Here is a 26,194-nt window from a genome sequence, read left to right as displayed (position 1 = left end):
TATTATTTTTGCTTGTATTTGCTGTGATGGTATTTTCTAGAACCATGTTTATGATTTCAGTCTCCTGTTCAGGAGACAGAAAACGTTCCCGACCACCTCATCTTGGTAAGCTTTCAGCTCTTCAATACAAATAGTATACTGTAAAATAGTGTGAATAGTCCTACTGTGTAGGAATACAAAGTAGGAATACCAAATACTTGAAACATACTTTACAGTATTTTCACAGTCTACAGAACAGACCTTACAGTGCCACAGTAATGTACTCTTTGAGTACAGTGAGATTTCTTACCTATTCTTATTTTGGGAAGTCAGGATGATGGATGCTACAGTGTACCTGCTCAAATTTGGTTGTACTCTTTGCCCAGCCTCCCTCATTGTTAGACCATGGTTGACCACATGGTCAACCAAAGTGGCTCTGATCTCATCAGAGATTACATTCCTTGGCCTTTGTCGTCCTTGTCCTCCTCGTCCTCCCTCTCTTACTCTCACTCCTCTGGCTCTGCCTCTGTTTCCAACATTGGCATCCATTGCTCCAAAACAGAAGAGCTCACCTGTTGTCCTTTGCCCTTAATTGCAATTATGTGTGACAGGGTTGGCATCAGTTACATGTTTGTATCTAAAGTACAAGTAATTGTGTGTAAACAATTGTAAACATTATAGTATGAGGAGTCAGGTGTCTAACATTAGGACAACATTTGGCAACCCTAACACTTTCTGTACTTAGTGTTTAGCTCACTGGATGAGTTATGATAAAGATATTGACTTTTGCTGAGTACATGTGTGAGCACCATTGTGTGGCTATCCTCTCTCCCATGTGTCTGTGTCACTCTGATTGGTTAATCTCATGGTGACTCATATGAAAAAATGTATTGACAAAAGCATCAAGTTTTTAACTCTCTTCATTAGTCTGTTACAGAGTATGTTAGAAAATCAAAGCCAGCAAACTCTTTTCAGCACACAAAGTTTTTATACAACAGAAAATGCATTCAATCCTTTTTAGTAATTGTCTTTGGCTGCTTTTTTATCTCTTTTTTAATCCTGTTTGTATTATGTTCTCTGATGTTCCTCAAACTGTAGTTGAAAGAAAACCAAAAAGGATGGAGGGAGATATTATGAGGAAAGAAGAGGCTGTGAGAGAACCACTGCGTGGTTTACAAAAAGGGGAAGTGAAAAGTAAGGATTCTAGTTTACCTGAGTGTGCAAAACTGGGCGGCAGCGAGCCCATAGCCTTGCACTCAGATGGTGATGTAGTGATTGGAGGATTTTTCCCTCTGCATTATGTTGCATCTAAGCCAGAGTACAGCTACAACAGCAAACCTCAAGTTACATCTTGCAGTGGGTGAGTGTAAGGCTAATGTTAATATTTCTATCTTATTTTTTTATTTCAAAGTCTCAGTGTTTAAAAAGAAAAAAGAAAGAGAAAAAACATTTGGGGTTTTGATAATATTCCTGTGATTTCTGTGTCACTTTAGATTATTTATTCATTTTCATTCTTTATTGTTTGTCAGCCTTTACCACACCGCGTTTCACTGGATGATGACCATGATTTTCGCTGTGGATGAAATTAATCGTAATTCAAGCCTATTACCAGGTGTTAAACTAGGCTACAGAATTATGGACAGCTGTGACCATGTCCACACCAGTCTGCGAGCACTTTTTTCCTTAATCAGTTACTCCAAAACTGTGAAAAAAACAGCAGAAACTGAAAACAGCAGAATTCAAATGGAGGGATTAAACATGGCAGGGATGAAAAGGAAGCCTGGGATCATATCCTCAGCAGAAAAAAGACATGCTGAAGTTAACATGCCAAAGCCTAGGGGTCTTAAAGATGCAGAAAATTACATGAAAGAAAAATTAACAGTAGAAATAAAGACAAGGGAGTCTTCCACATGTCTGAATTATTCTCCGGTGCCTGCTGTGATTGGTCTCGCATCATCCACCCCTACAAGAGCTGTAGCTCACACGCTTGGCCCTTTCAACATACCACTGGTAATAAATTGCTTAATGACATTTAATAATGTGTTTGTTTTAATTCAGTATCATAAAATACCCTGTTTCTTTATAGGTGAGTTATTTTGCCACCTGTACCTGTCTTACTGATAAGCATTTGTACCCATCATTCTTGAGAACTGTGCCAAGTGATCTCTTTCAAGTTAGAGGTCTCGTAAAGCTTGTCACTTTCTTTAGCTGGTTCTGGGTGGGCACAATAGGAGCTACGGTAAGATAAAGACTTTAATAAATCTCCAGCTAATCAGTCACATACAGGGCACAAAAAGAATCATTAATATACACAGACATGACTCAAAAGTTGTTTTTGGGGATACATTTCAGGACGATTACAGTCTTTATGGTATCCAAGCATTCTCTATTCAGTTTGGACAACAAGGTGGGTGTGTGGCATTTCATCTCACAATCCCAACATCACCCACAGTGGCTGAGATACAAAAAATGGCAGACAAACTCCAGAGGTCAACCGCTCGGGTTGTGGTGGTGTTTGCCAAAGACGTACATTTGCTAGATTTGTTTTTAGAAGTAAGTATCTCAGTTGATGTATTGTGTAGCTTTGCCTATATTGTGACAGATTCTGTAGTGTTTTAAATGATATTATGAAAAAACAGGTATCTCAAATGAATTGTGTTCACAGTAATCATCATTTCTTTCTATTTCATCCAGCTTACTCGGAGAAATATGACAGGGATACAGTGGGTAGTCAGCGAAGCCTGGATGACCGCTAGTCAGCTAACTACTCCTGACTTCCATAATCTTCTAGAGGGAACACTGGGTTTCTCCTTCCCTGGAGTCAGCATCCCTGGCTTGAAAGAGTTTCTTCTGAATGTCCGACCATCCCCCAAGCCAGGGATGGAGCTTGTCAATATGTTCTGGGAAGAATATTTTGGTTGTAAGCTAGAGTTTGAAAGAGACAGAAGTGAAGAATATGAAACTAATATTGTGAAAAACTACAAACTAGGTTCTCAAAACAATTCTGGTTTCACGGTTGGGCTTACTGTTGGACAAAAAATATTGTTTAATATATCAGTTGATAAAAATAATGAAGGTGCTGTGAAAAAAACTGTATGCACAGGATCAGAGGATCTGAGTTACACGGATAGCAGTTATAGTGATGTATCTCAGGTCCGAATATCCTATAATGTGTATAAAGCTGTGTATGCCGTTGCCCATGCTCTGCACACTTTCTTAAACTGTAATTCAACAGGACCTAGCGGGGGATTGTGTGAGATGCACAGCTCATTTACAAATGGTCAGGTAGCTGAATATGTTCATTTGTATGTCAAATAATGTTAAACATGTTAATTAACCTTCAGATGTTTTTTTTAATTTTATTTCATTTCTATCAGTTTTTTATTAATATTTTTAATAATCTTTTTTTTCATGTAGTTTCTTCAATTTCTGAAAATGGTGAATTTCACCAACCAGTTTGATGAGAAAGTATATTTTGACTCCAATGGAGAGCCAGTCCCTCTCTATGACATCATTAATTGGCAGAAGGACAGCAAAAATGAAATTAGGTGAAATGCCAGACTTCAAGTTAACTTTTTAACTTCTTGTTAAAATGATCATAAGTCAAGAACTGCACTTGTTGTATACATTTAAGGATACCAATATTGTTTTTTAATGTAATGTTTTTGCATTTATTGTTTTGCCTGATTGCATGTCATTGAAATGATCTGTCCTTTTTTCTACTAGTTTTGTCAAGGTAGGAAGTTATGATGGTTCAGCTCAGCAAGGACAACAGCTGCAGATATTGAAGAACACTATAGTGTGGACAACAAGACAGTCACAGGCGGGTCATAGTTATCCCAAACCTATTATTTATGTTACTTTAAATGGTGAAAACTCTTTGGTACACCATATCAAATGCTCAAAAACAACCTATTGATTCACATTATTATATCTTTTTTTCTGTTTCTTGTTCAGGTTCCTGTATCTCAGTGTAGTGCTCCATGTCCCCCTGGCAGCAGGCAGGCCACACGGCAAGGAGAGCCCAAATGCTGCTTTGATTGTTTGCCCTGTGCAGATGGAGAGATCAGCAACCAGACTGGTAGCCCATATATGTTTATTTTTTTCAAAATGGTATTAAAGTTATTTAAAATTACAGATATGTTGCAATGTAAAAAAAAAAAAATCATCAATACATTTTCATATGTAAGGAATAGTTTCTGACTGTTTACATGCATATTCTGTGCTTTGTGTTTTCAAAGGTTCCACTGAATGCATCAAATGTCCTGAGTACTTCTGGTCAGACAAAGAAAAAGTGAAATGTGTTGCAGGGGAAGAAGAATTCCTGTCTTTCAATGACACCATGGGTATCATCCTGGTAGCAATTACCTTGCTGGGTTTCATACTAACCACCATCATCACCATTGTGTTTCACAGTTTCCGCTATACACCCATTGTCAAGGCCAACAACTCAGAAATAAGTTTCTTGCTTCTCCTGTCACTCAAGCTCTGTTTCCTGTGTTGTCTGGTGTTCATTGGTCAGCCGTCTTGGTGGACATGTAGGCTCCGCCAGACAGCATTTGGGATCAGCTTTGTCCTGTGTTTGTCCTGCCTCCTTGTTAAGACCATTGTGGTCCTCCTGGCTTTCCACACTAATGTACCTGCTTCCAGGGGTCGGATGCTGTTTGGTACATCCCAGCAGAGGATTTTGATCTTGTGCACTACAGCTCCTCAGGTGAAAGGGAGAAAAATGTCTGCAATTTTGACATCAGTTTGTTTACATTGTATAGTTTAAATTGTGTTTTTCTATCATTTTACCTCACCCTCAGATTTTTCTCTCTACTGGCTGGGTGTTGGGTGCACCTCCCTTTCCATTTAGGAATTCAAACTACCAAGCTATAACTGGAAAAGTGAGTATGAATATACTATTTTTTTCTGCCCAACATATTGTAAATGAATACAGGAAATTTCAAATGTATAATTTTAGGGAAAAAAAAACAAACAAAAAAAACATTTTGTTAGTTTTGATCTCAAAAACATTGGGATGGGAGCAACAAAATGTCTTGCAAAGATATATATCTGAATACACTGACGATGTCATAGCCACTATAAATTGGCCCGTCCCATTTTTTGTGAAATGCATGTTTGTCATTTAGTTTAAAATGAGCTAAATTGGTACATTTGATCAGTTTAAAGATTAAATATATTTTCTATATAATTCTATATGTTCTACTGTGAATAAAGTGTTAGTAAGTTTTAATCTATAAGATCTGTAAATTAAATTCTTTCATCTACTGTTATTTACATTTTACATAATTGACTTTTTTGAATTGGTTTTTTATTTATTTTCATATTGTCATTAACCATCAGCATAAAAAAATCCTACACACGGGGACTTTAATTGGACACAAAAGAGTAAATACTTATAATCACATAAAATGTACCATCTCTCAAAACCCATTCTAACAAATTTCTGGCCATCTTTAGATTGTTGTGGAGTGTAAAGATCCATGGCCTCCTGGATTCTACCTGCTCCTTGGTTACATCGGCCTCCTGGCCTTTGTCTGTCTTCTCCTGGCATTCCTTGGAAGAAAGCTACCGGACACATTCAACGAAGCAAAGCTCATCACCTTCAGCATGCTGATTTTCTGGGCTGTGTGGATTTCTTTCATTCCAGCTTATGTCAGCTCTCCTGGGAAATTTTCTGTGGCAGTGGAAATATTTGCTATCTTAGCATCCAGTTTTGGGTTGTTACTTTGTATTTTTGTGCCTAAATGTTACATTATTTTACTGCACCCTGAGAGGAATATTAAGAAAGGCATGACTGGAAAAAATCCAAGATGAACATTTATATTTTGCATTTTTTCAGAGTTAATAATTTATCACTTTATTATATTTTAATCTGAAACTAAATAAAATACCACATGACATGTGTTTTCCCCCCTAATACTTATCTTATTCAATTACTTGTGACTCCAGTTGCAAAAAGCTTATACCTCATCTGTAATGTAATGTGGACTTTAGTGTACTCAGTTCTTTAGGGGGCATTTTACAAATGTTTGATAAGCTGAAGAAAAGCATTAAGGAAAGTTGCAAATATCCCTCAAATTTTCCCTCTTTTTCATTCAATAATGCCTCACGTTGATAAAGTTAGCTGCTTATGGTGCATGGGTTTTGAACATTCATATTACTGTCACAGTCAAAATTTTCCTGATTCCCCTATCACATGAGAAAACCCTTTGCCTAGTGTTAAGTTCCACAGCCGTACTCTCATCAGCCATGTATGGAAGCTTTGCTCCCTCTGTAAAGAAAGAAAGAAAGAGAGATTCTTTCAGGTCCCTTGGGTTGCAACAGTGGATGGAACCACATATTTGATTCAGGACTTGTTTACACATTGGATATTCTTCCTAACACAACTCTCCCACTGTGTCTACTGCCAGTCTAGAACCTTCTCCTTGTTAGGCAAATGCATTGTAAGATCTTTACCTTAAACTACAAAGCGCCTTGAGGCATTGTGAAAACTGAACTTAACTGAATTGAATTGAATATGTAACACTGTGGAACCAATTAATGAATCAATACATACATACATGCAGTGCTTAAAAATATTTTACAATTATTATAATTTTACAATTATACCAATTTTATAATTATACTTCTCTGAGAAGTCAGAAATCAATCTATCATAACCTTCAACCACCAAAATATATACATATATATTTTGCTCAGGAATGCAAGTAAATAACTATAATTTGGCATCTTAATAATAATAAAAAAATAAGTGTGTGCTTTACTGTTGCTTCTGCTTTTTTGTCAAACAGTACATTTGAAATGGATTCATGGATAACAATTTTAATTAATAACTTGCACAGAAAACCGTCCTGTTAATTCAGGACAGCTGTGGCAAAAACTTACATTAGGTGGTGGTCCAAAAAATTTATTAAACACTCTAGATAAATAATAACTTTATTTGTATATCACTTTTCAGAACAGAGCATAATATAGGTCTCAGTGATGGGAATAACGGCGTTACAAGTAACGGTGTTACTAACAGCGTTACTTTTTTCAGTAACGAATAATCTAACTAATTCCTATCGTTACAATGCTGTTACCGTTACTAACAAGAAAATGCGGTTTGGTCGCGTTACTATTTTTCAGCAAAGAGACGGTTGAAGCTGTCTTCAGCTTACCGCATTTTATATCAGTTGCACGGAAGTAGCTGTCTACGTAAGTAATCTGGGCGTTACAGCTTTAAGCAGCTGCGCGCGCTCCCGTGGACGGCAATCATTTTCTAGCACTTTTTCGATCACTTTTTGGCACAACACCTGGAGTTAAGGGGGCATAACAATCGCATTAGTGCTGCTGTTTGACTGAGGAAGACTAAAGTAGTCGTGGTAAGCCAATCACATGACCACTTCAAGATGACAAAGCAACAAGGTGATATATACCAGTTTTTAAATTGTGTTGATAGGCCACGTAAAACCAGAGTCATGATAAACAATATATATGCCGTGTTTTTTCCTGAATAGTTTCGTCACGTTTACTGTCTAAGACAGGGGTGTCCAAACTTTTTTCACTGAGGGCCACATCCATAAAAATATAGGAGGGGCTGGGCCACTTACTAGAAATTAGGTATATAACCTTAACTTTAGTGTATTAAAGTTAGAAAAATCACTTAAAAGTGGTCAAATATGTTATATTGTTGAATATAATTAAAGACAAAACTGCCTTCATTACAGCTTTCCATAAATGTATCTTCATTGATTTATTCAGAAAAAGCTTTGGTAGCTCATTCTCAGAACAGCAGCCTCAGATTTCTTCTTAGACAGAAGATTTACAGCACAGAGAAAAAACAATAAAGGGGAAAATAAATTTCAGGTTTGCTATTTAAGTTATTAGGCTTAGCAACACACCTATTAACGTTCGTTTGAAACGGTTATCAACATTAACAGACTGAGCTGGACATAATAACAGGAGTGCAAATAATTTTAGTAAATTATTCTGGTGAGTATCAGCTGCGCTGGGTATGTAAATCGGGCCATCCAGCTGCGGTGCTGATCGTACGCCACTCGTGCCAAAAATCCGGACAAATGTCACTTGATCAAGGAGCAAATCTGCATCAGATGAGATCAGCTGACTTTGCGTGTGCGTGCGCTGTGCACAGCGGTGTGTACTCTGTGTGTTAACAAGATAAACGCATATAAGAAAGTGGTGCGCAAAAGCAGGGTGATGCACATTATTGATATTTGAAGCATGTGTACCTGCACATGCATGCTTATTAACACACGGGTACTGTGGAATATATTTTTTACTCACTCAAAGTGCTCGTGCTCTCGTCCACTCCCCGCAAAAAAAATTAGCAGCCGTGCGGTGTCTGTGGCGTCGGTGCTCTCATCGCATGCGATGGAGTAAAAATCAAAAGCACAAGCTTTATCAGACAGTTGCAGTTTAATGTTGGCTGACAAGTCTTCAGTGTGTTGCACAACTGTATTTCTGGACATGCTGACGTTGTTGAAGTCCTGCACTTTTTCCGGGAACATTATTTCGGTAACTTTAACGAGGCAGTGTTTTCTGAGGTCTGTCTGTACAAGGCTTGCTAAGTCTTGTGATGATTTGGGCGACCTCATAGCTCATAGCCTTTTCCTGGACCTTTTGAGCACGAAAAAAATACTGTTGCTGACCCTGCACCAGTGTAGGATGCATAGGCCTGATGTTTGGTTTCATAATAACGTCGTACATTATACTCTTTCATAACTGCCACAGTTTCAGTGCAGATCAAACAGACACACGTCCCCTTAAATTCTTTGAAGAAATATTCACTCTCCCACCGTGTCTGAAATTTTCTGCATTCACTTTCTACCTTTCGCTTCTTTGGTTCTGCCATGTTTAGTAACTTAGGATAAATTTCTTCTGTGATTGTCCTTTTTGGTGGAGCAACTGCCTTGATCAACAGTAGCCCCCCCTGGTGTTAAAACTAAGAAGTGCTATACACTCAAGCAAAAGTTGAAGTGCGGGCCATTTTCTATTCTATTTATAAAATTACTTGCGGGCCAATTAAAAATGGACCGCGGGCCAACTGGTCTAAGAACAGCACTAGCAAGCACTCTCTGCTTATGACCAAAACATAAAAAAACAAAACAAAAAACTCCCCTTTCGTGTTGGTGGAAAAATGTACCATGTCGACCAATCAAAAAATGATATGGCAACATGACATTTGGCTGTTTAGGAAGAGGGGGAAGTTTTAGGAGTGACGGCGAGAGAGAGAGAGAGAGAGAGAGAGAGAGAAAGAAAAACAGCAGAAAAAGAGAGACAGCGGGTTTTGAGGGTTATGTGAGAGATTTGTGACGTTTAGCATGTTTGGAGTGTGTAGTTAATGTGTTGTCTTGTCTAGTGTGTAGTGTTGTGGATAGTTTTGTGTTGTGTGTCAGAACAATGAGGCATCTCCAGGTAAAAAAGAGGAGAGGGATACACCATGTCTGTGAAGGTTCTCAGTCATCCAGGTCATCGTAGTCTAAGGAGCTTGGAAAGAAAAGCGTCTGGACTTCTTTGAGTTTCTTGAAGACGTTTCACCTCTCATCCGAGAAGCTTCTTCAGTTCTAGGGGTCAATGGTGGGGACCCTTAGAACTGGGGAGTCCCAGATTTAAACCCAGTGGGAGTTTCCCCCCAAAGAGGGACAATCAGGGGGTCCCATCAGGGAGTCCCTTTGTCCCTTGTTAAGGGTCCGAAATTGAGGACGAGAGTAAAACAACGATGGTCCAGAAGAGCTTGGTCAAACAATTGATTTTAATGAATACACGCAGCGTGGGGAGATGTAAACTGCAGAACATCAGTTATAAATCTCCGCCCAAAATACACTTCAGATTGCTTTTATAATATCAGGGTATTATAACGCCCCCTCTTGCGTTTACAAGCTCATAATTTGCATCTCAAGAACATTATTTGCTTCCTTTACAGACAATGAACAATTATAAGAGATAAATGCAGACACAGGAGTTCCCCTTTCTGGCATCCTCTTCCAAATAAGGCGATGGTCTCAGGCCTTTGAGGTCCCCATGGACTTGTCCTCCTTCTGTCACCTGTTGTCAAGTAAACTCTAGTGCCACATGTTGCTGAATACATTCAGGCCTTTGCTCCACTACTATTTTTACTGTAACAATATACTCAGCATATAAGCTTTTAAGATTAATCCAGGTATGTGTCTTTGTTTCATTTCCTTGACCCATGCAAGGTCTGTGCAATTAAGACTTTAAACCAGTGACCAAGACTTGACATGAACCTAATACAGTGTGTCATCTTACTGGTTGAGACTCTCCCATTTTCAGAGCAATAATCTTAACTGGTGCTAAATCTTTAAAATTTTCTTTTGTTTACTTGCAATATACTATCTGCCTGCCAGACCTCTAAACTGCAATAGATGTGTTTGGCCAGCCAGTTAATGTGGGGTACATTTGGCCTTCAGTGATGGTGAGTCAAGCTATCTAAACTTATAATCTTATAGTTAGATGGCAGCTGTGCTGTGAGATTTGGGCCACATTTGAACTCAGAAAATTTGATATAGTCAGTGTTAGACTAACTTCATCACATCTGCTTTAGCGTGGCCCACTCACCCATAGCTGTGCCACAAGTATCAATAACAACCCAAGTTGTTGCCAGCTGTGACTTTTTGGGGTGGCTGTAGCTCAGGATGTAAGAGAAGGTCATCTACTAAAACAGTATGTTGGGGGTTTAATCCCTGGCCTCTGTAAGCCAAAGTCTTCTTGGGCTAGATACTGAACCCCAAGTTGCTCTCTTATGCGTTCATTGATATCTGAATGTTAGATATACATAGGCATAGAAAAACTGTGTTTCTTGAAGTTGTTGTTTAAAGTGCTGTGAGTGCACTAGAAAGGTGGAATAGAGCTATATAAGAACCAGTCCATTTACTTTACTTGGGTTTTCTGACAAATATAATATAATGAAAAGATTAATATTTACGTGGTAGAAATATGGTATGAGCATCACTATTTGTGGAACATGACTATGGATATTTCCACATAACTTTGCTATTAAAAGAAACATTATACTGACAAAATCAATTCGAACTCAGCAGCAAATATAATCAGTCTCATTACTTATATTGTATATGTGTCAGTTTGTTTCTTTTTCATTATTATTGTAATCTTATTAAGATGGTTTAAGACATTTCATAACTTTGAACAATAATATTCACTCTCCTTTTGCATTTCACTCTGATTGGGTGATCTCATGATGACTCATATGAATAAGTGCAATAACATAACCATCTCAGTTTTTAATGAACTTCATTAGACTCTTAGAGACTATGTTGGAGATGCATCGTTGTCAGCACAATTTTATAGGGTTACAGTGGATTATGCATTCAACCATAGTTTGTAATTATCTTTGGCTGCTTTTTTGTGTCTTTAATCCTGCTTGTATTATGTTCTTTGATGTTTTGGTAGCTGAAAGAAAGCTCCAAAGGGTGGAAGGACATGTTCTGAGAAAAGAGGATGGTAGAGGAAGTGAGACAGAACCTGGTTTACGGATAGGGGAAGTGAGAAGGGTTGATTCTAGTTTACCTCAATGTGTAAAACTGGGAAGCAGCGAGCCCATAGCCTTGCACTCAGATGGTGATGTTGTGATTGGAGGTTTTTTCCCTCTGCATTATGTTGCCACTGATCCACAGTACAGCTACAAAACTAAACCAGAAATTACATCTTGCAGCAGGTGAGTATAAGAGTACTGTTTGTATCTGTTGAGTCTTCATTTTGTTTTTCTTCCCTAAAATACTGAAATCTCAGTATCAAAAATAATACTGTCCCTTTTGTTTCACTGTCTATGGTGCAGAAAGATGATTTACATTGGGTGTTTGTGTTAATGTGATTGCTTTATCGCTAAAGAATACTGACCTTATTTTTCGACAGCTTTGACCTCAGAGCCTTTCGCTGGATGATGACCATGGTGTTTGCAGTGGAGGAAATTAACCGTAATTCAAGCCTATTACCAGGTGTTAAACTAGGCTACCGGATTATGGACAGTTGTGACCATGTCCACACCAGTCTGAAAGTTCTTTTTTCCTTAGTCAGCCACTCTGAAGCTGTGAAAAGTCAGGTCAAAGAAATACTTGAAACTGAAAATAGAGGTACTGAAATGAAGACATTAACAACTGTAGGAATAACAACAAAACAAATGAAAAATAGAGGTACTAAAGTTAACACCATAATGCATAACAGCCTTAAAAATACAGAAAATTATATAAAGGAAAACACAACCGAAGAAATAAAGAGAAGAGAGTCTTCCACATGTCTGTATTATTCTCCTGTGCCTGCTGTTATTGGTCTTGCATCCTCTTCCCCTACAAGAGCTGTAGCTCACACGCTTGGCCCTTTCAACATACCACTGGTAATACATTACTTAATGACATTTAATAATGTTTTATGGTTAGAGTTTGTTTTAAGTCAGTTTTATAAAATAACCCATCTCTTTATAGGTGAGTTATTTTGCCACTTGTACCTGTCTTACTGATAAGCATTTGTACCCATCATTCTTGAGAACTGTGCCAAGTGATCTCTTTCAAGTTAGAGGCCTTGTACAGCTTGTCACTTTCTTTGGCTGGTTCTGGGTGGGCACAATAGGAACCACGGTGAGATAAAGACTTTTTGGAAATATAAAATTAGTTAGATTTAAATAACAACATTCTCTTAAAGCCATTTATGTATATACATTTCAGGATGACTATAGTCTTTATGGGATCCAAGCATTCTCTAATCTGTTTGGACAACAAGGTGGGTGTGTAGAATTTCATCTCACTATCTCAAAATCACCCACAGTGGCTGAGATACAACAAATAGCAGACAAATTACAGAGTTCAACTGCTCGGGTTGTGGTGGTCTTTGCCACAGAAGGACAGCTGTTAGATTTGTTCTCAGAAGTAAGTATCTCAACTGTTAAGTATGTTAGTGTGTGATTAGGTATATAGCATGAGATATTTTGCAGTATTTCAATAATAATATATGAAAATCAGATGAAATAGATCATATTGTAGTTTTATGTTTGTTTTTCCTTTGTTTGTGCCTCTACAGCTTGCCAGGAGAAATGTAACAGGGATACAGTGGATAGCCAGTGAAGCCTGGGTGACTGCTAGCCGACTGGGTTCACCAAATTTCCACTCTCTTCTGGAGGGAACACTGGGTTTCTCCTTCCCTGGAGTCAGCATCCCTGGCTTGAAAGAGTTTCTTTTGGATGTCCGACCCTCTCCCAAACCAGGAATGGAATTTGTCAATATGTTCTGGGAAGAACAGTTTGGTTGTAAGCTGGAGTTTCAAAGAGACAGAACCAACAAATATGAACAGGATACTCAGGATAACTTTAAAGATCTGAATACTTATCAAATAGGCACTCAAAATAGTTCTGGTTACATGGCCGGACTTACTGTGGGACAAAAATATGTATTTAATGTGTCAGCTTATAAAGATTATGCAGGTGGGGTTGAAAAGCCTTTATGCACAGGTTCAGAGGATCTCAGATACACTTACAGCAGTTATAGTGATGTAACTAAGGTCAGAATATCCTATAATGTTTATAAAGCTGTATATGCTATTGCCCATGCTCTGCACACATTTTTGAACTGTGATTCTGTGGGACCTAGCGGGGGATTATGTGAGAAGCACAGTTCATTTTCAAATGGCGAGGTAATTGAAATTATAACAAAATATGTTGCACAAGGTTTGTGAACTTTTGAAATCGTCTGTTTTTTTTGTCAGTGTTGATTTTTGTTTTTCATTTCTAATTCTCCTTCATGTAGTTTCTTCAACATCTGAAAATGGTGAATTTCACCAACCAGTTTCATGAAAATGTATATTTTGACTCCAATGGGGAGCCAGTCCCTCTCTATGATATCATTAATTGGCAGAAGGACAGCACAGATAAAATTAGGTAAAACATAATACTTAATGATGCAATTGAACTGCAACTATTCATAAACAAGAAGCTATATTTATATTAATTTTACTCTATTGTATTTATTATTTGGCCTGATAGTAATTTTAAATAGGTTATCGTGGTTTTCTTATGCCAGATTTATCAAAGTTGGAAGCTATGATGGTTCAGCTCCTCAAACACAACAACTGCACATAGTGAAGAACATGATTCTATGGACAAAAGGACAGTTACAGGTAGGTCATTTTTACCCTAAGCTTCTTATGCCACTTAAAACTAAACATTTTTAAGCTGTTTAAAATGATTTGATAAACTATGTCAAATCCTCAAAACAACCTATTGATTCACATTATTATATCTTTTTTTCTGTTTCTTGTTCAGGTTCCTGTATCTCAGTGTAGTGCTCCATGTCCCCCTGGCAGCAGGCAGGCCACACGGCAAGGAGAGCCCAAATGCTGCTTTGATTGTTTGCCCTGTGCAGATGGAGAGATCAGCAACCAGACTGGTAGCCCATATATGTTTATTTTTTTCAAAATGGTATTAAAGTTATTTAAAATTACAGATATGTTGCAATGTAAAAAAAGAAATCATCAATACATTTTCATATGTAAGGAATAGTTTCTGACTGTTTACATGCATATTCTGTGCTTTGTGTTTTCAAAGGTTCCACTGAATGCATCAAATGTCCTGAGTACTTCTGGTCAGACAAAGAAAAAGTGAAATGTGTTGCAGGGGAAGAAGAATTCCTGTCTTTCAATGACACCATGGGTATCATCCTGGTAGCAGTTACCTTGCTGGGTTTCATACTGACCACCATCATCACCATTGTGTTTCACAGTTTCCGTTATACACCCATTGTCAAGGCCAACAACTCAGAAATAAGTTTCTTGCTTCTCCTGTCACTCAAGCTCTGTTTCCTGTGTTGTCTGGTGTTCATTGGTCAGCCGTCTTGGTGGACATGTAGGCTCCGCCAGGCAGCATTTGGGATCAGCTTTGTCCTGTGTTTGTCCTGCCTTCTTGTTAAGACCATTGTGGTCCTCCTGGCTTTCCGGACGAACGTACCAGGTTCCAGGGGTCGGATGCTGTTTGGAACATTTCAGCAGAGGATTCTGATCATCTGTACGACAGCTCCTCAGGTGGGAAGGATATGAAACTGTCTAAATGTAATGGTTTTTGAATATTGCACATGTTTGGTACTTTTTGTATTCTTCTATCATCCAATCCTTCCCCCCAGATCTGTCTCTGTACTGGTTGGGTCTTGGGCGCACCTCCCTTTCCATTCAGAAATCCAAACTACCAAGCTTCAACTGGAAAAGTGAGTAAAGTACCAAGACTGATGTCTGCAATGTATTTCTTTATTTTGATATTGCCATCAGCCATCACAATAGTCTTAAATGTTCTAATCCTGAAGGCCTATAGGGGCCTGCTCAATGTAGCTAGAGTAATCAGTTGTTAAAATATAACACAAATCATCTCTCTGTACTGATATTAAAAATTGTTGAACATTATCATAAAATAAAAAATAATTATAATCACATCAAATGTACCATCTCTCAAAATCCATACTAACAAAGTGTTGGACATCTTTAGATTGTTTTGGAGTGTAAAGAGCCATGGCCTCCAGGGTTTTACCTGCTCCTTGGTTACGTTGGCCTCCTGGCCTTTGTCTGTCTTCTCCTGGCATTCCTTGGACGCAAACTACCGGACAGGTTCAATGAAGCAAAGTTCATCACCTTCAGCATGCTGATTTTCTGGGCTGTGTGGATTTCTTTCATCCCAGCTTATGTCAGCTCTCCTGGAAACTTTTCTGTGGCAGTGGAAATATTTGCTATATTAGCATCTAGTTTTGGATTGTTACTATGTATTTTTGTGCCCAAATGCTACATTATTTTACTGCACCCTGAGAGAAATATCAAAAAAGGCATGACCAGAAAATGTTGGAGATGAACATCTATATAACATATGTTTTTCAGAGTATACATGTTACGTCATCTCAATTAAAATAGATTAAACAAAATACTAAATAAGGGATCTTTGTTTTGTTGTTTTGTTTTTTAAGCTTATGTTTTCTCATGCACAGGAGGATTAGCACATCCCTTAAACAGTTGTAACGGAGTCTGGCAAGGAAGGAGCACCTGGCAGGTCCAGCGGAGATGTGGTGTGGAGGTTAGCCGGATAACTCGAAGCCAGTCAGTTAAATCGAACAACAGACCTTTATTCCTTGTTGGCATCATAAAACCATACAAGCCAGGTCTCCACGGCTCTACTCTGTCCATACATACATGTGCAGGGATCGGCAGTCACCGGCCCCAGCCCATTACAATGATGAGGTCTCTCTCTGGACAGCCACGCGAGCAACATGTAACGGCTGCCACTATACTCACACACACTAGAGCCGTGTCCAAATTCATAGGCTGCATCCTCCTGAGGACTCAGCCTTCGCGGTCTACGCGGGCTGGGTCCTCTGAAGGCCGGCTAGGCCGGAAATGATCGGCTGTGAAATTGGACGGTCTAGCCTTCAAATTTGCATCACCAGCTGTCTCGGTGGAGTTTAATAAACTCAGCCGTCTGCTCCTTGCTGTCTAAAATATGACAGGACAGTGGCGTAAATTCTCGATCATCTCACACTACTGTTTAATACGTTTTCTGTTTGATGTTTATTCAGCTGTAATCTCAGGAACAAATAAAACACTGAAAAAAGCTAAACAATAACATATTAAAGTTATCTAAGTGACTTCTATATCATGTTTAACGATGCGGGGTCTGAAAACAATGTGCCGGGAGTCCGGCTCTAGTGAGCCTAGACCTTCCAGTTAGCTATCAGGCTGGTGGGTAACAGATGTCTCTGAAAACGTCGGAGCACTTTTGCAAAAATGTGATGTCTTGATAAACTGAGCAGATATTTATAGTTTACACAACTGCATTCTCGCCTGAAAATATCTTAAAAGTTTATTTTGTGATCCATAAAGAGTAATATCTCATAAATCAAATATCATTATATACTCTCTAGTGTTCTATTATACTACCCATCCAATATACATTCTGCAAAAAAGAGCAATAAGGATAATAAATAAAACTACTTCAAGAGAACCATCAAATCCACTGCGCTATGAATTCTGGGATATGGTGGGCCACGAAGGATACACCCGACCCCTCCTTCAAATCGCATTTGTCAGCTGCATTTGGAGGAGTCTACGAATTTGGACAGCTTTCGTCACATCGCCGTTGACGTAATCGGCCTACAAATGCGGCCTCAGGAGGATGCAGCCTATGAATTTGGACACCCCCTATGAGCCCCCCCCCCCCCCCCCCCCCCAGTAGTGCTATAACATAATAAGGGTTGTTACACAGTGCATTTTTAAAAATATTTTAATTACCTAACTTACTGCTTGTATTGTAAGCTACTGACCAGCTACTGAAGAAACTACAATTAGTTGCCATTTGAAACTGCACCACAGTTTTTTGAGACCTGAAAACACACCAAACAAGACCAATAACGTCTCTAATAAAAAGCACAGTTTACCATCACTAAAATATTTGGTACTGATACTGAATGATACTAAATATAGTTAACCTACACATATGAGCATGTTTATTTCTTTGTCCCATAGTCTTCAGACTTGGAAGGATAACATATTAATATATATTAATATATTAGGATCAACTAGTATGTTAGGTGACTGCCTGTAGGTGACTGTCTCAAGCCACAAAGGTCTGTGTTTGATGCTTTACAATGTAAACTAATTTTACATCATGGGCCACATACAATAAGTGGGTCAGGTACCGTTTCTGCCGGTGTAACTGCTTCAACTACACATTTAATGAGATATCCTAATATAACAAAAAGAGGATTACATTTAACAGCAGGTCTCAGATTTTTCATATAATAAATTAACACTGTTGTAGTAAATGAAAAAAACCTGTCAGCACAAATCTTTTTTCTTAAACTGTAGGAAATAAATGTAAAAACTGAAAGACAATTCTGGTAGCGTATTGCCCAGACTGTCCTGTAATTATGAAGTACAAAGTTTTTGGTAATTCATAGAAAATGTACTATTTTTATTATTTATTTTACTGTGGGCACACTCTAGAAAACATATTTATTGTACAAAGTGAAAAAAAATGGTTCTTTTCAGTCATCTAATTATTTATCTATTAATTTATTACTGTAGTATGAATGGGTGAGGTCTTTATCAGCATGACAAGTGATAACCCCTAACCCCTAAAATAACAGTTTTCCATAGCTATTTGTGTGGCCAGATTGGAGCCACCCCTGCTTTACGGGGTTGTGATGGGGTGCTACAAAGGGGGCAGAGTAAAAAGATAGGAAACCATTAAGTTTTCGAATCTGTAGTCTGTTTCATTAAATGGCCTGACCAGAAGACCAAGAACACATTGGATTCACTGGTGGAAAGATGTTCAGCAGATTTGGGGAACCAGAATCACACAGACCAGGGCAGGAACTCTGAGGACACAGCCAAGTGGGCAATGAAGAGACAAACACTCTACTTTTACAGGTCCTCCCCCCAAAATATTATCAAATTTCTTTAAAACTAATATAAGATTTAAAATATTTATATTGTATACACATATATATATATATATATATATATATATATATATATATATATATATATATATATATATATATATGTATACATACATATGTATGTATGTATATATTTGTTTTCTTCTACACTATATTGCGTGTTCTAATAATCTAATATAATAATCTAATAATCCAAGCTAAATCCAGAGAAAGTTGGGATCTTGTGTAAATTGTAAATAAACAAAATGCAATAATTTGTCTATTTTGTATTTCTCTATTTTATTCCCAATATAACACAGAAAAACACAACAAATGTTTAAATTGAGAAAATGCACAATTGAAAAAAAAATATATTAACTAATTTCTGATGGAAGCAACCCATCCCAAATAAGTTGGGACAGGCCCATGTTTACCACTATGTAGCATCCCCTCTTCTTCCAACAGCAATGTGCAAACATCTGGGAACTGAGGAGACCAGTTGCTGGGATTTTAACTTGTGTTTGGCTCACAGGAAAGAGTGGCCTTTTTGAACCATGCTAACATATAGTTTCTTCTTTGCAAGACAGAGATTTAACTTAAATTGTTTAACAATGTAGATGCGGTATTTGTCAGTTTGCTATGCCCCTGATCATCTATAGTTCTGAGAAACTCTGTCTCTCTAAGATGTTCTTTTTATAGTTAATCAGGTTACTAACCTGCTGCCAGTTAATGTAACTAATTCCAAAATGTTCCTCCTCCTTTTTTTCAGTACCACTTTCTTCTCCAGCCTGATCACAACTTTTTGGGAAATAGGTTTGTATATTTGAATTGGTCAAGAAATAATATTAAACAGTGAATAGAAATTTCAAATCAAACAACTTCAAAATGGTTAACTGATTACTTCTTTTCTTTTCCCATTAGGTGCTGTTTTGTATTTTTTTCTGGCTTTAATAAAATTATGTAACACTTTGGAGCAAACAGACAAAACAGCAAACCAAAGCTAGAAGCCAAAATGGCAAATGATTCAACTGCATCTGCATAATTTCCAGGGGAGCTGATATAAGCAGGAATAAATGCCAGCCACACAGCACAGAAGATCAGCATGCTAAAAGTGATAAACTTGGCTTCATTGAAGTTGCCTGGCAACTTACGTGCCAGAAATGCCAGTACAAAGCAGAGACAGGCTTGGAGACCAATATATCCTAAAACACACCAGAATGCAAGGGTTGATCCTACGCTACACTCCAATATGATCTTTGAGCGTTCGTATTTAGTATTTCGTGAAGGATAAGGGTGTGCATCAATGAGCCAAGCACCACAGATAACTACTTGAACAAGAGTGCAGCTGAAGATAATGGCCCTCTGCTGCTTGGGTCCCAGCCACTTCATGATGTTTTCCCCTGGACGGGTGGCAGTGAAAGCAGCTAGTACCACCAGTGTCTTCCCCAGGATGCAGGAGATGCAAAGTGAAAATGTAATGCTAAAGGCAGTGTGACGCAGCATGCAGGACCAAAATGTTGGCTCTCCAATGAAAACCAGAGAACAAAGGAAACACAGTGTTAAAGCAAATAAGATAAAGAAACTAAGTTCTGAGTTATTGATACGGACAATGGCTGTGTTTCTGTGGTAAAAGAACACTGCTAAAACAACTATAGTGAGACAAGCCCCCACCACAGAAATGACTGTCAGGGCTATACCCAAGGAATCATAGGCCAAAAACTCTACTTTTTTGGAGATACAGGCTGTTCTGTCTTTGTTTGACCAGAAGTCCTCAGGACAAAATGTGCATTCTATTGCATCTGAAAGACAGAGAGTCAAAAAGCAGGAGTTCATTTAAATATTGCCTAATTGTATTAGAACATTACATTTAAAATGCTGCAACTTGTAATACTTAGATTTAAACTCACTTGTCTGATTGCTAATTTTGCCATTATCACATGGTACACAGTCAAAGCAGCAGACAGGCTCCCCACGACGGACAGCCTTCCGGGACCCTGGAAGACAGCTGGCACTGCATACAGACACTGGCACCTGGAGATGTAGAAAGCATATGACTCCCAACTCTGATGAGTGAAAGAATGTCCTATGAATATAATAGTTAGTTACTAAATTATTTGCTTGGGCCACTGATCATACAAACAATTAAATAAAGGCTAATTGCTTAATCAAATAAGAATCAAAATATGTATTCCTCAAATTCTTCTGTTTAAAGTCAGTGTAAATAAATGCCTGGATTTTATAATTTAGGTTAAGGAAAATTTGTGTCAGTTTAACCCCTGGAAAACTATGCTCAATATTTTCTCCTTCCTCACTTATTAAATAATAAAACCATACTTTTTCCCCCTTTATTCATTTGGTCAATGTAACCAGGAAAAAAATAATGAAAAGGCTTTGGTGTCATTTGCCCACAGAGAAAGGAGTTACTACCTCCAAATTTATTCCCAGCAGCTCTGTGATATTTATGCATCTATCATCAAAAGTGAAAAAAGTTATTGTGTAGCTGCTTTAAAAGAGTCATGATGGAATTTGAATGTAGAATTACAAATGCCTTTGATGAATTGTGCCGTAAGGATTACAGAGAGGATTGAGTATCAAACATACCTTAGCCTTATGTCTCCTTATGTGACCTTATGTTTTGAATACTGACTGTTTACTATCCATGTATGCAAAGGGACGGACATCAGATCCAAACTGTCCTGCCCACCTGACTTACCTCAATCTTAACCTACAGAACTTCAACAGTTGACATCTGAAGGTAAAAACACAGTGTGAGCAGCTTGCCTCACTCTGATCCCCTGCCCACATTATCATGTCCTCCTGGATCACCAGCTCCTCTCCAGCAGGTTTGGTTCCATCAAACAGCCCCACGTTGACAAATTCAATGTTCCCGCTTGTGCCTCTCTGCCAGTTGATAATATCATAATAGGGTATAGAGTCACCCTTCAAGTCAAAGTTTACCTCTTCCCCAGCAATGATAAATTTCACTTCCTGCAGGTAGTACTGGAGCTTGAAAAACCATTACATAACATGAAACACTTAAACAGACATGCAGCAGACAAGACTTTAAGTGGTATTAATTAATGGTAAGTATTCTGGACTGTACCTGCCAAGGCAGTACATTGTCACTTTGTGCACATGACTGGTTCTTAAAAGGCCCACTGCCTGGTTGACACATGAGAAGGTTGTGCAGGGAATGAGCAATTGCATATACAGCCTTATATACATTATAGGCCACTCTAGGGCTTGATGTATTCAAGTAGGCTGAATGCTGCTTCAGTGGTGACTCTTGCCCTGAGCAAGGTGGCAACTGGGAGGCAGAAGACAGTGAAGGACTACAGCCATACAGAGCCTCCCACAGCTCCTTTACCAGCATATTATTGGGATACCTCTGTGGGTTTACTGTTTCCAAGTAGTTGCTGAGTCTTGAGATATAACCTTTTCTGATGCCAAACCCGACTGTACCTCCCAGATAGGGGTAATACTCTTTCCCTGTAAAGACAGATGCTGTGACCCAGGCCTCACTAGCCACCCACTGGATTCCAGTGATGTTCTGCTTCATGTAGTCTCTCAAGAAAGGCGTCATTTCCCCCTCAGCTGAAAATACTACCACCACTCTTGCCAAAGAGCTACGCATTACCTTTTATAAAGGTAATGCATGAGGAAGAAGGAAGGAGTTTGCAAGGAAGAGGGAAGGCAAAATACCTCATTTTAAAACATGGCGACAGGAAAAGGCACATTGATATGATTTTAGATTTTTGTAATAATCTCATCTGTTGGCATTTGGGGTTAGATTGACTAAAGGCCTGTGCCAGTCTAAAAACACTATTTTGGGATTAAAAAGCAGCTTTTGTAAGGATTTTTGTTCCTGATATACTACAAGTCAATGTTATTTTGGTAACTGAAAATCACAGACAGGGCTATTTTTTTAATGGCTGGCCTCATGGCATATTCTTTTTTAAGCAATTCTCTTGCAGAGTGCAAAATTTGCTGTCGCAAGTATGTAAACATATCACACCAGTGTGATGTTTGCATATTTCCTTAGTTAAATTTAAGACAGAAAAAAATTCTTATTTTTTGCCTGATGAAGTTGTGCTGCTGGTAGAAGCATTCATGTATCAGTAGTATACAAAAATGTAACTAGTGTAGTGCCCGAACCTTGGCTCTGTCTACTGATTTTTTTCCTTTACAATACGGGTATTTTGAATCAAACTGAGTAGTTTAAACTCTCTTTTTACTTTAAATGATCAAACTACATTATATTTGCAAACCTCTTTCGGCATTAGGAATTCAGACGTTTTCAAGAGAAAAAGGAAAAACAGCTTTCTAATAAAAGTCATATCAGGGCTGGTCTGTACCTACCTGCATGATCTCCAGTGCCCTCTGTTGATTGTAGAGCAGAGGAATCATTTCTTGGTATGCCACACACACGCTGGTACCCTGTAGTTCTCTCATTAAGCCTTGCACAGCAAAACGGCCATATTCATGATCTCCTCGCACCACCCCCACCCAAGTCCAATTAAAGAGTACCAGCAGCTGAGCAATTGCTTTCACCTGGGTTCAACCGAATAAATTCAGCTTAATCAGTTCACTGGCATATTTTAATAATTTTATTAAGTCTTAATATGCTATTTAGACTCTGATGTAGTATATCAGTGGAAGACCAAATCAAAAGATATATGTAATTACATTACTGGTATTTAGTCTGAATATTTTAAATCTTACTTATTTACTTAATATTCAGTGTAGTGATTACCTGCAGTGCAGTGTAGTTTCAGAACTACACTACAAAATGCCATGGTTTGTAAATCACTACATTCGTTATACATTTTGGTTATTTTAGTAAGGGAACAACTGAAAATACATAAAGATTCAACATCTTTATTTTAAATGATAGAGCACTGACAAATCATTTTGTTTGTTTTGTTTTCAGCCCTTACCTGATAATCATCATTAGGGATTACCCTGAAAAAGGTAGGGTATTTTGTTCTGTCAGTGAAACATGCACACGAAGAAAAGTAACTGATCTGTGTAAAGCAAAAGAAGGAGAGTATAACAGATCATAATGATGACATGCAGGTTTGGAGGATTTAGAACTAAAAGAGGCATTATTACCATTGGGATTCGGAATGGCTGGAGGATTCTTGACACCACAATGGACTCAGCAGAACCAGATTCACCAATTACAGCAAGGAGTGGAGAAGCACCGCTACACATGGGAGAGTCATCTTCACTCATCCCGTTTACTATAGCCATAGCAGCTCTCTGGACAGTCAGTGGATATGCACATGAATCAAAGATTTTGTACCCCAGGGTGTAATTGGGCAAAAGCTCCAGATTCTGGTTTACCTCCTCAACTGCCAGCCTCATCGTCTGAGCCCAGCGGAAAGCCCTGGGATCAAATCTGTGGCTCAGAAGACATAGAAAAATACAATACACATTACACACAACAAGAGTGGAGAAACACTGAAAAGCGGTGTTCTGATTTAAAATTAGTAGTAATTTGATTTATAGCTGTCTTGTGCATTAGCACAGTAGATTACCTTTCCCCTGTTTTCTTACTCTCTCTTTCTTACAGCAAGTTAGGCATATTGTCTAAAACTTTAGATAACATTAACACTGAATTGTAGTAAATAGCATGTATAAATACTCCATATAATAATACAGTCCACAGGCAGTGCAACAAAATGACACATTATTCAATAAATAATAGATAGACAGAAACAGTGTACTATGCTCACCCATTACACTTCACTGGCGGTGGTTTGTAGGTACAGTTAAGGTCTGGCATTTCTTGGTTATAATGAAGGGGAAAGATTCCTGCAATAATGTAGTCCCCCTCAGCTATAAAGCCTGGCTCAAAGCTGTTTTGAAGAATGCACACTTTTCCTGCAGATGTGGCTGAAGAGGTAAAATTAGAGGTTTGTGTGTAAGCTAAGGTAAGTATACCAACACGATAAAGCAAAGGAAGAAAGTTAAGTAGATGCATAGTGTTACACATTCCCACAAAAACAGGAAAAGTTTTTAGACAAGGTTATATACCGTATCTAAAGTCAGTATATGGCCCTCCCATTATCAGTATCCAATCCAGAGCTAGAGTGTGCGTGGCTGTGTCATTTTGTCTGTAAACACAATAGCTTGAAAAGTTTTGATTGAATTTCCATAAATCTTTGTAGGGGTGAGGTCATGTTAACATATCCAGCATGACAACATATCCCAAGGTCTATTAGCGATTATAATGCTATATAGAGTGATTTAAAACTATGCTTCTTACTGCCATTGTTTGTATTAACAACATATAGGCATACAGAGAATGATATATGGGAATTCTAAATATCACATTATGTTGGATCTCTGACCTCTTCTTCAAGGTCAAAAAAGGTAAAACTTTTTTGACCTTGGAGGAGGTTTGCAATCTAGGAGTGGTTCTTGTTTAACTGAATATTTCCCTGCCCTTTTGCAGGGAAATTTTAGTAGTATAATTAAAGTGTGTTATGCTCATTTGTTTTGAAAAGTGAGTTACCGTAAGTGTTTGCATTGGAACAGAATATCTTTTGTTTTCTCACATGTCAGAGAAGACTTACATAGCAAAGTGATAAACAAAAACAAAGGTGTGCCTCTGGGTCATTTCTAATGCTGGAATAACAATTTCTAATGCGGAAAGGATCCATAAACTGCAATATGTAAGTAGTTTTGGTCCTTTACACAACTTTGTTTGTATATTCAAGAAAACATTCCTTTGGAATTTGATTAAAATGCAAAAATAAACAAATTTAATTTGGTTCAAGTAATTTCTTCAACAACTGTGCAAAGGTGCCTCAGAGTGTATTCAGCAGCAGTAAGATATGAGATGCAAGGTGGGGCACACACCCTGAAAAGCACAACCAAAGAGCTTGGATTGCATACAGGAAAATTGGTGATGCATATGGATTAGTAATCCCTGACTTCCAATGGTAAAGTCCAAAGTGTCTCAGTGATAACAGGAGCATTAATGGCCAAGATGGATAGCATATCCAGCGTATTCAAAGCAAAACATTAGTGGTCTCTGTCCTGAAGATAAAATGCAAAACCCTGAAACCCTCTGGTAGAGGACCAAGCTTGAAAATAAGACACAGACACAACCCAAGGGGGTGAGAGGGATATGTATCCAATTCACCTCAATTCAGTTAAATTCAGTCCAGTTAACTTAATCCCACTTCAATTCATTTCAGTTCAATGGTGTAAAGTATTCTGCCAGTGAACCCAAGAGCATTGGAGACATGTTCTCTGGAATGACAAATCATGCTTCTCTCTCTTGCAGTTTCATGGATGAGTCTAAGTTTGGCTTTTGCTAGGCAAACAGTACTTGTCTGATTGAGTTGTGTCAAGTGTAAAGTTTGGCGTGCTATTACTGTCATTGTTTTTTCAGTTCCTGTGAAAATAAATCTTAATGCTTCAGCATACTAACACATTTTGGACAATTTCAGTCTCCCAACTTTGTAGATACAGTTTGGCGAAGGTCCTTTCCTGTTCCAATGTGGCTGAGCACCAGTGCACAAGGCAAGGTCCGTAAAGATGTGAATGACCAAGTTTGGTATGGAAGAACTGGACTGGGTCCTGACTTCAATCTAATATAATACTTACAGGATGACTTAAAGTGGAGACTGGAAACCAGGCCTTCTCATACAACATCAGTGTCTTACCTCACAAATGTGCTTCTAGAAGAATGATCGAAAATTCCCAATAAACACAAACCTTGTGAAAAGTCTTCCCAGAAGAGTTGAATCTGTTTTAGT

At 38.2% G+C, this 26,194-nt stretch overlaps 3 protein-coding genes across 3 annotated transcripts; 2 read left to right on the top strand and 1 right to left on the bottom strand.

Moving 5' to 3' along the window:
- Positions 1 to 6,562, top strand: LOC109204908 (extracellular calcium-sensing receptor). The gene is made up of 12 exons (XM_019367140.2): positions 1 to 105; positions 1,078 to 1,339; positions 1,509 to 1,989; positions 2,066 to 2,218; positions 2,332 to 2,532; positions 2,674 to 3,264; positions 3,397 to 3,527; positions 3,706 to 3,802; positions 3,937 to 4,060; positions 4,221 to 4,693; positions 4,788 to 4,868; positions 5,446 to 6,562. Exons 1-12 carry the CDS (start codon positions 27 to 29, stop codon positions 5,800 to 5,802), a joined length of 3,030 nt encoding a protein of 1,009 aa, XP_019222685.2. The 5' UTR covers positions 1 to 26; the 3' UTR covers positions 5,803 to 6,562.
- Positions 6,563 to 11,396: 4,834 nt separating this feature from the next.
- On the top strand, positions 11,397 to 15,841 carry LOC100690890 (extracellular calcium-sensing receptor-like). The gene is made up of 13 exons (XM_019367253.1): positions 11,397 to 11,683; positions 11,881 to 12,055; positions 12,218 to 12,358; positions 12,447 to 12,599; positions 12,687 to 12,887; positions 13,039 to 13,271; positions 13,419 to 13,647; positions 13,761 to 13,891; positions 14,034 to 14,130; positions 14,276 to 14,399; positions 14,558 to 15,030; positions 15,129 to 15,209; positions 15,485 to 15,841. Exons 1-13 carry the CDS (start codon positions 11,397 to 11,399, stop codon positions 15,839 to 15,841), a joined length of 2,682 nt encoding a protein of 893 aa, XP_019222798.1.
- A 3,339-nt stretch (positions 15,842 to 19,180) lies between these two features.
- LOC100690618 (extracellular calcium-sensing receptor-like) lies at positions 19,181 to 25,972 on the bottom strand. The gene is made up of 10 exons (XM_025898272.1): positions 25,867 to 25,972; positions 24,161 to 24,320; positions 23,535 to 23,823; positions 23,360 to 23,446; positions 22,782 to 22,973; positions 21,790 to 22,059; positions 21,526 to 21,729; positions 21,209 to 21,428; positions 20,330 to 20,446; positions 19,181 to 20,221 (listed from the first exon to the last, which is right to left on the bottom strand). The coding sequence occupies exons 1-10, from the start codon at positions 25,868 to 25,870 to the stop codon at positions 19,320 to 19,322; spliced, it is 2,445 nt and encodes an 814-aa protein (XP_025754057.1). The 5' UTR covers positions 25,871 to 25,972; the 3' UTR covers positions 19,181 to 19,319.
- Between the last annotated feature and the right edge of the window lie 222 nt (positions 25,973 to 26,194).

Source organism: Oreochromis niloticus, linkage group LG14 (assembly GCF_001858045.2).
Source record: "Oreochromis niloticus isolate F11D_XX linkage group LG14, O_niloticus_UMD_NMBU, whole genome shotgun sequence".
Lineage (NCBI taxonomy): Eukaryota > Metazoa > Chordata > Actinopteri > Cichliformes > Cichlidae > Oreochromis > Oreochromis niloticus.
Note: the sequence above shows the minus strand (reverse complement) of the source record. Positions and strands in the feature narration are given on the sequence as shown.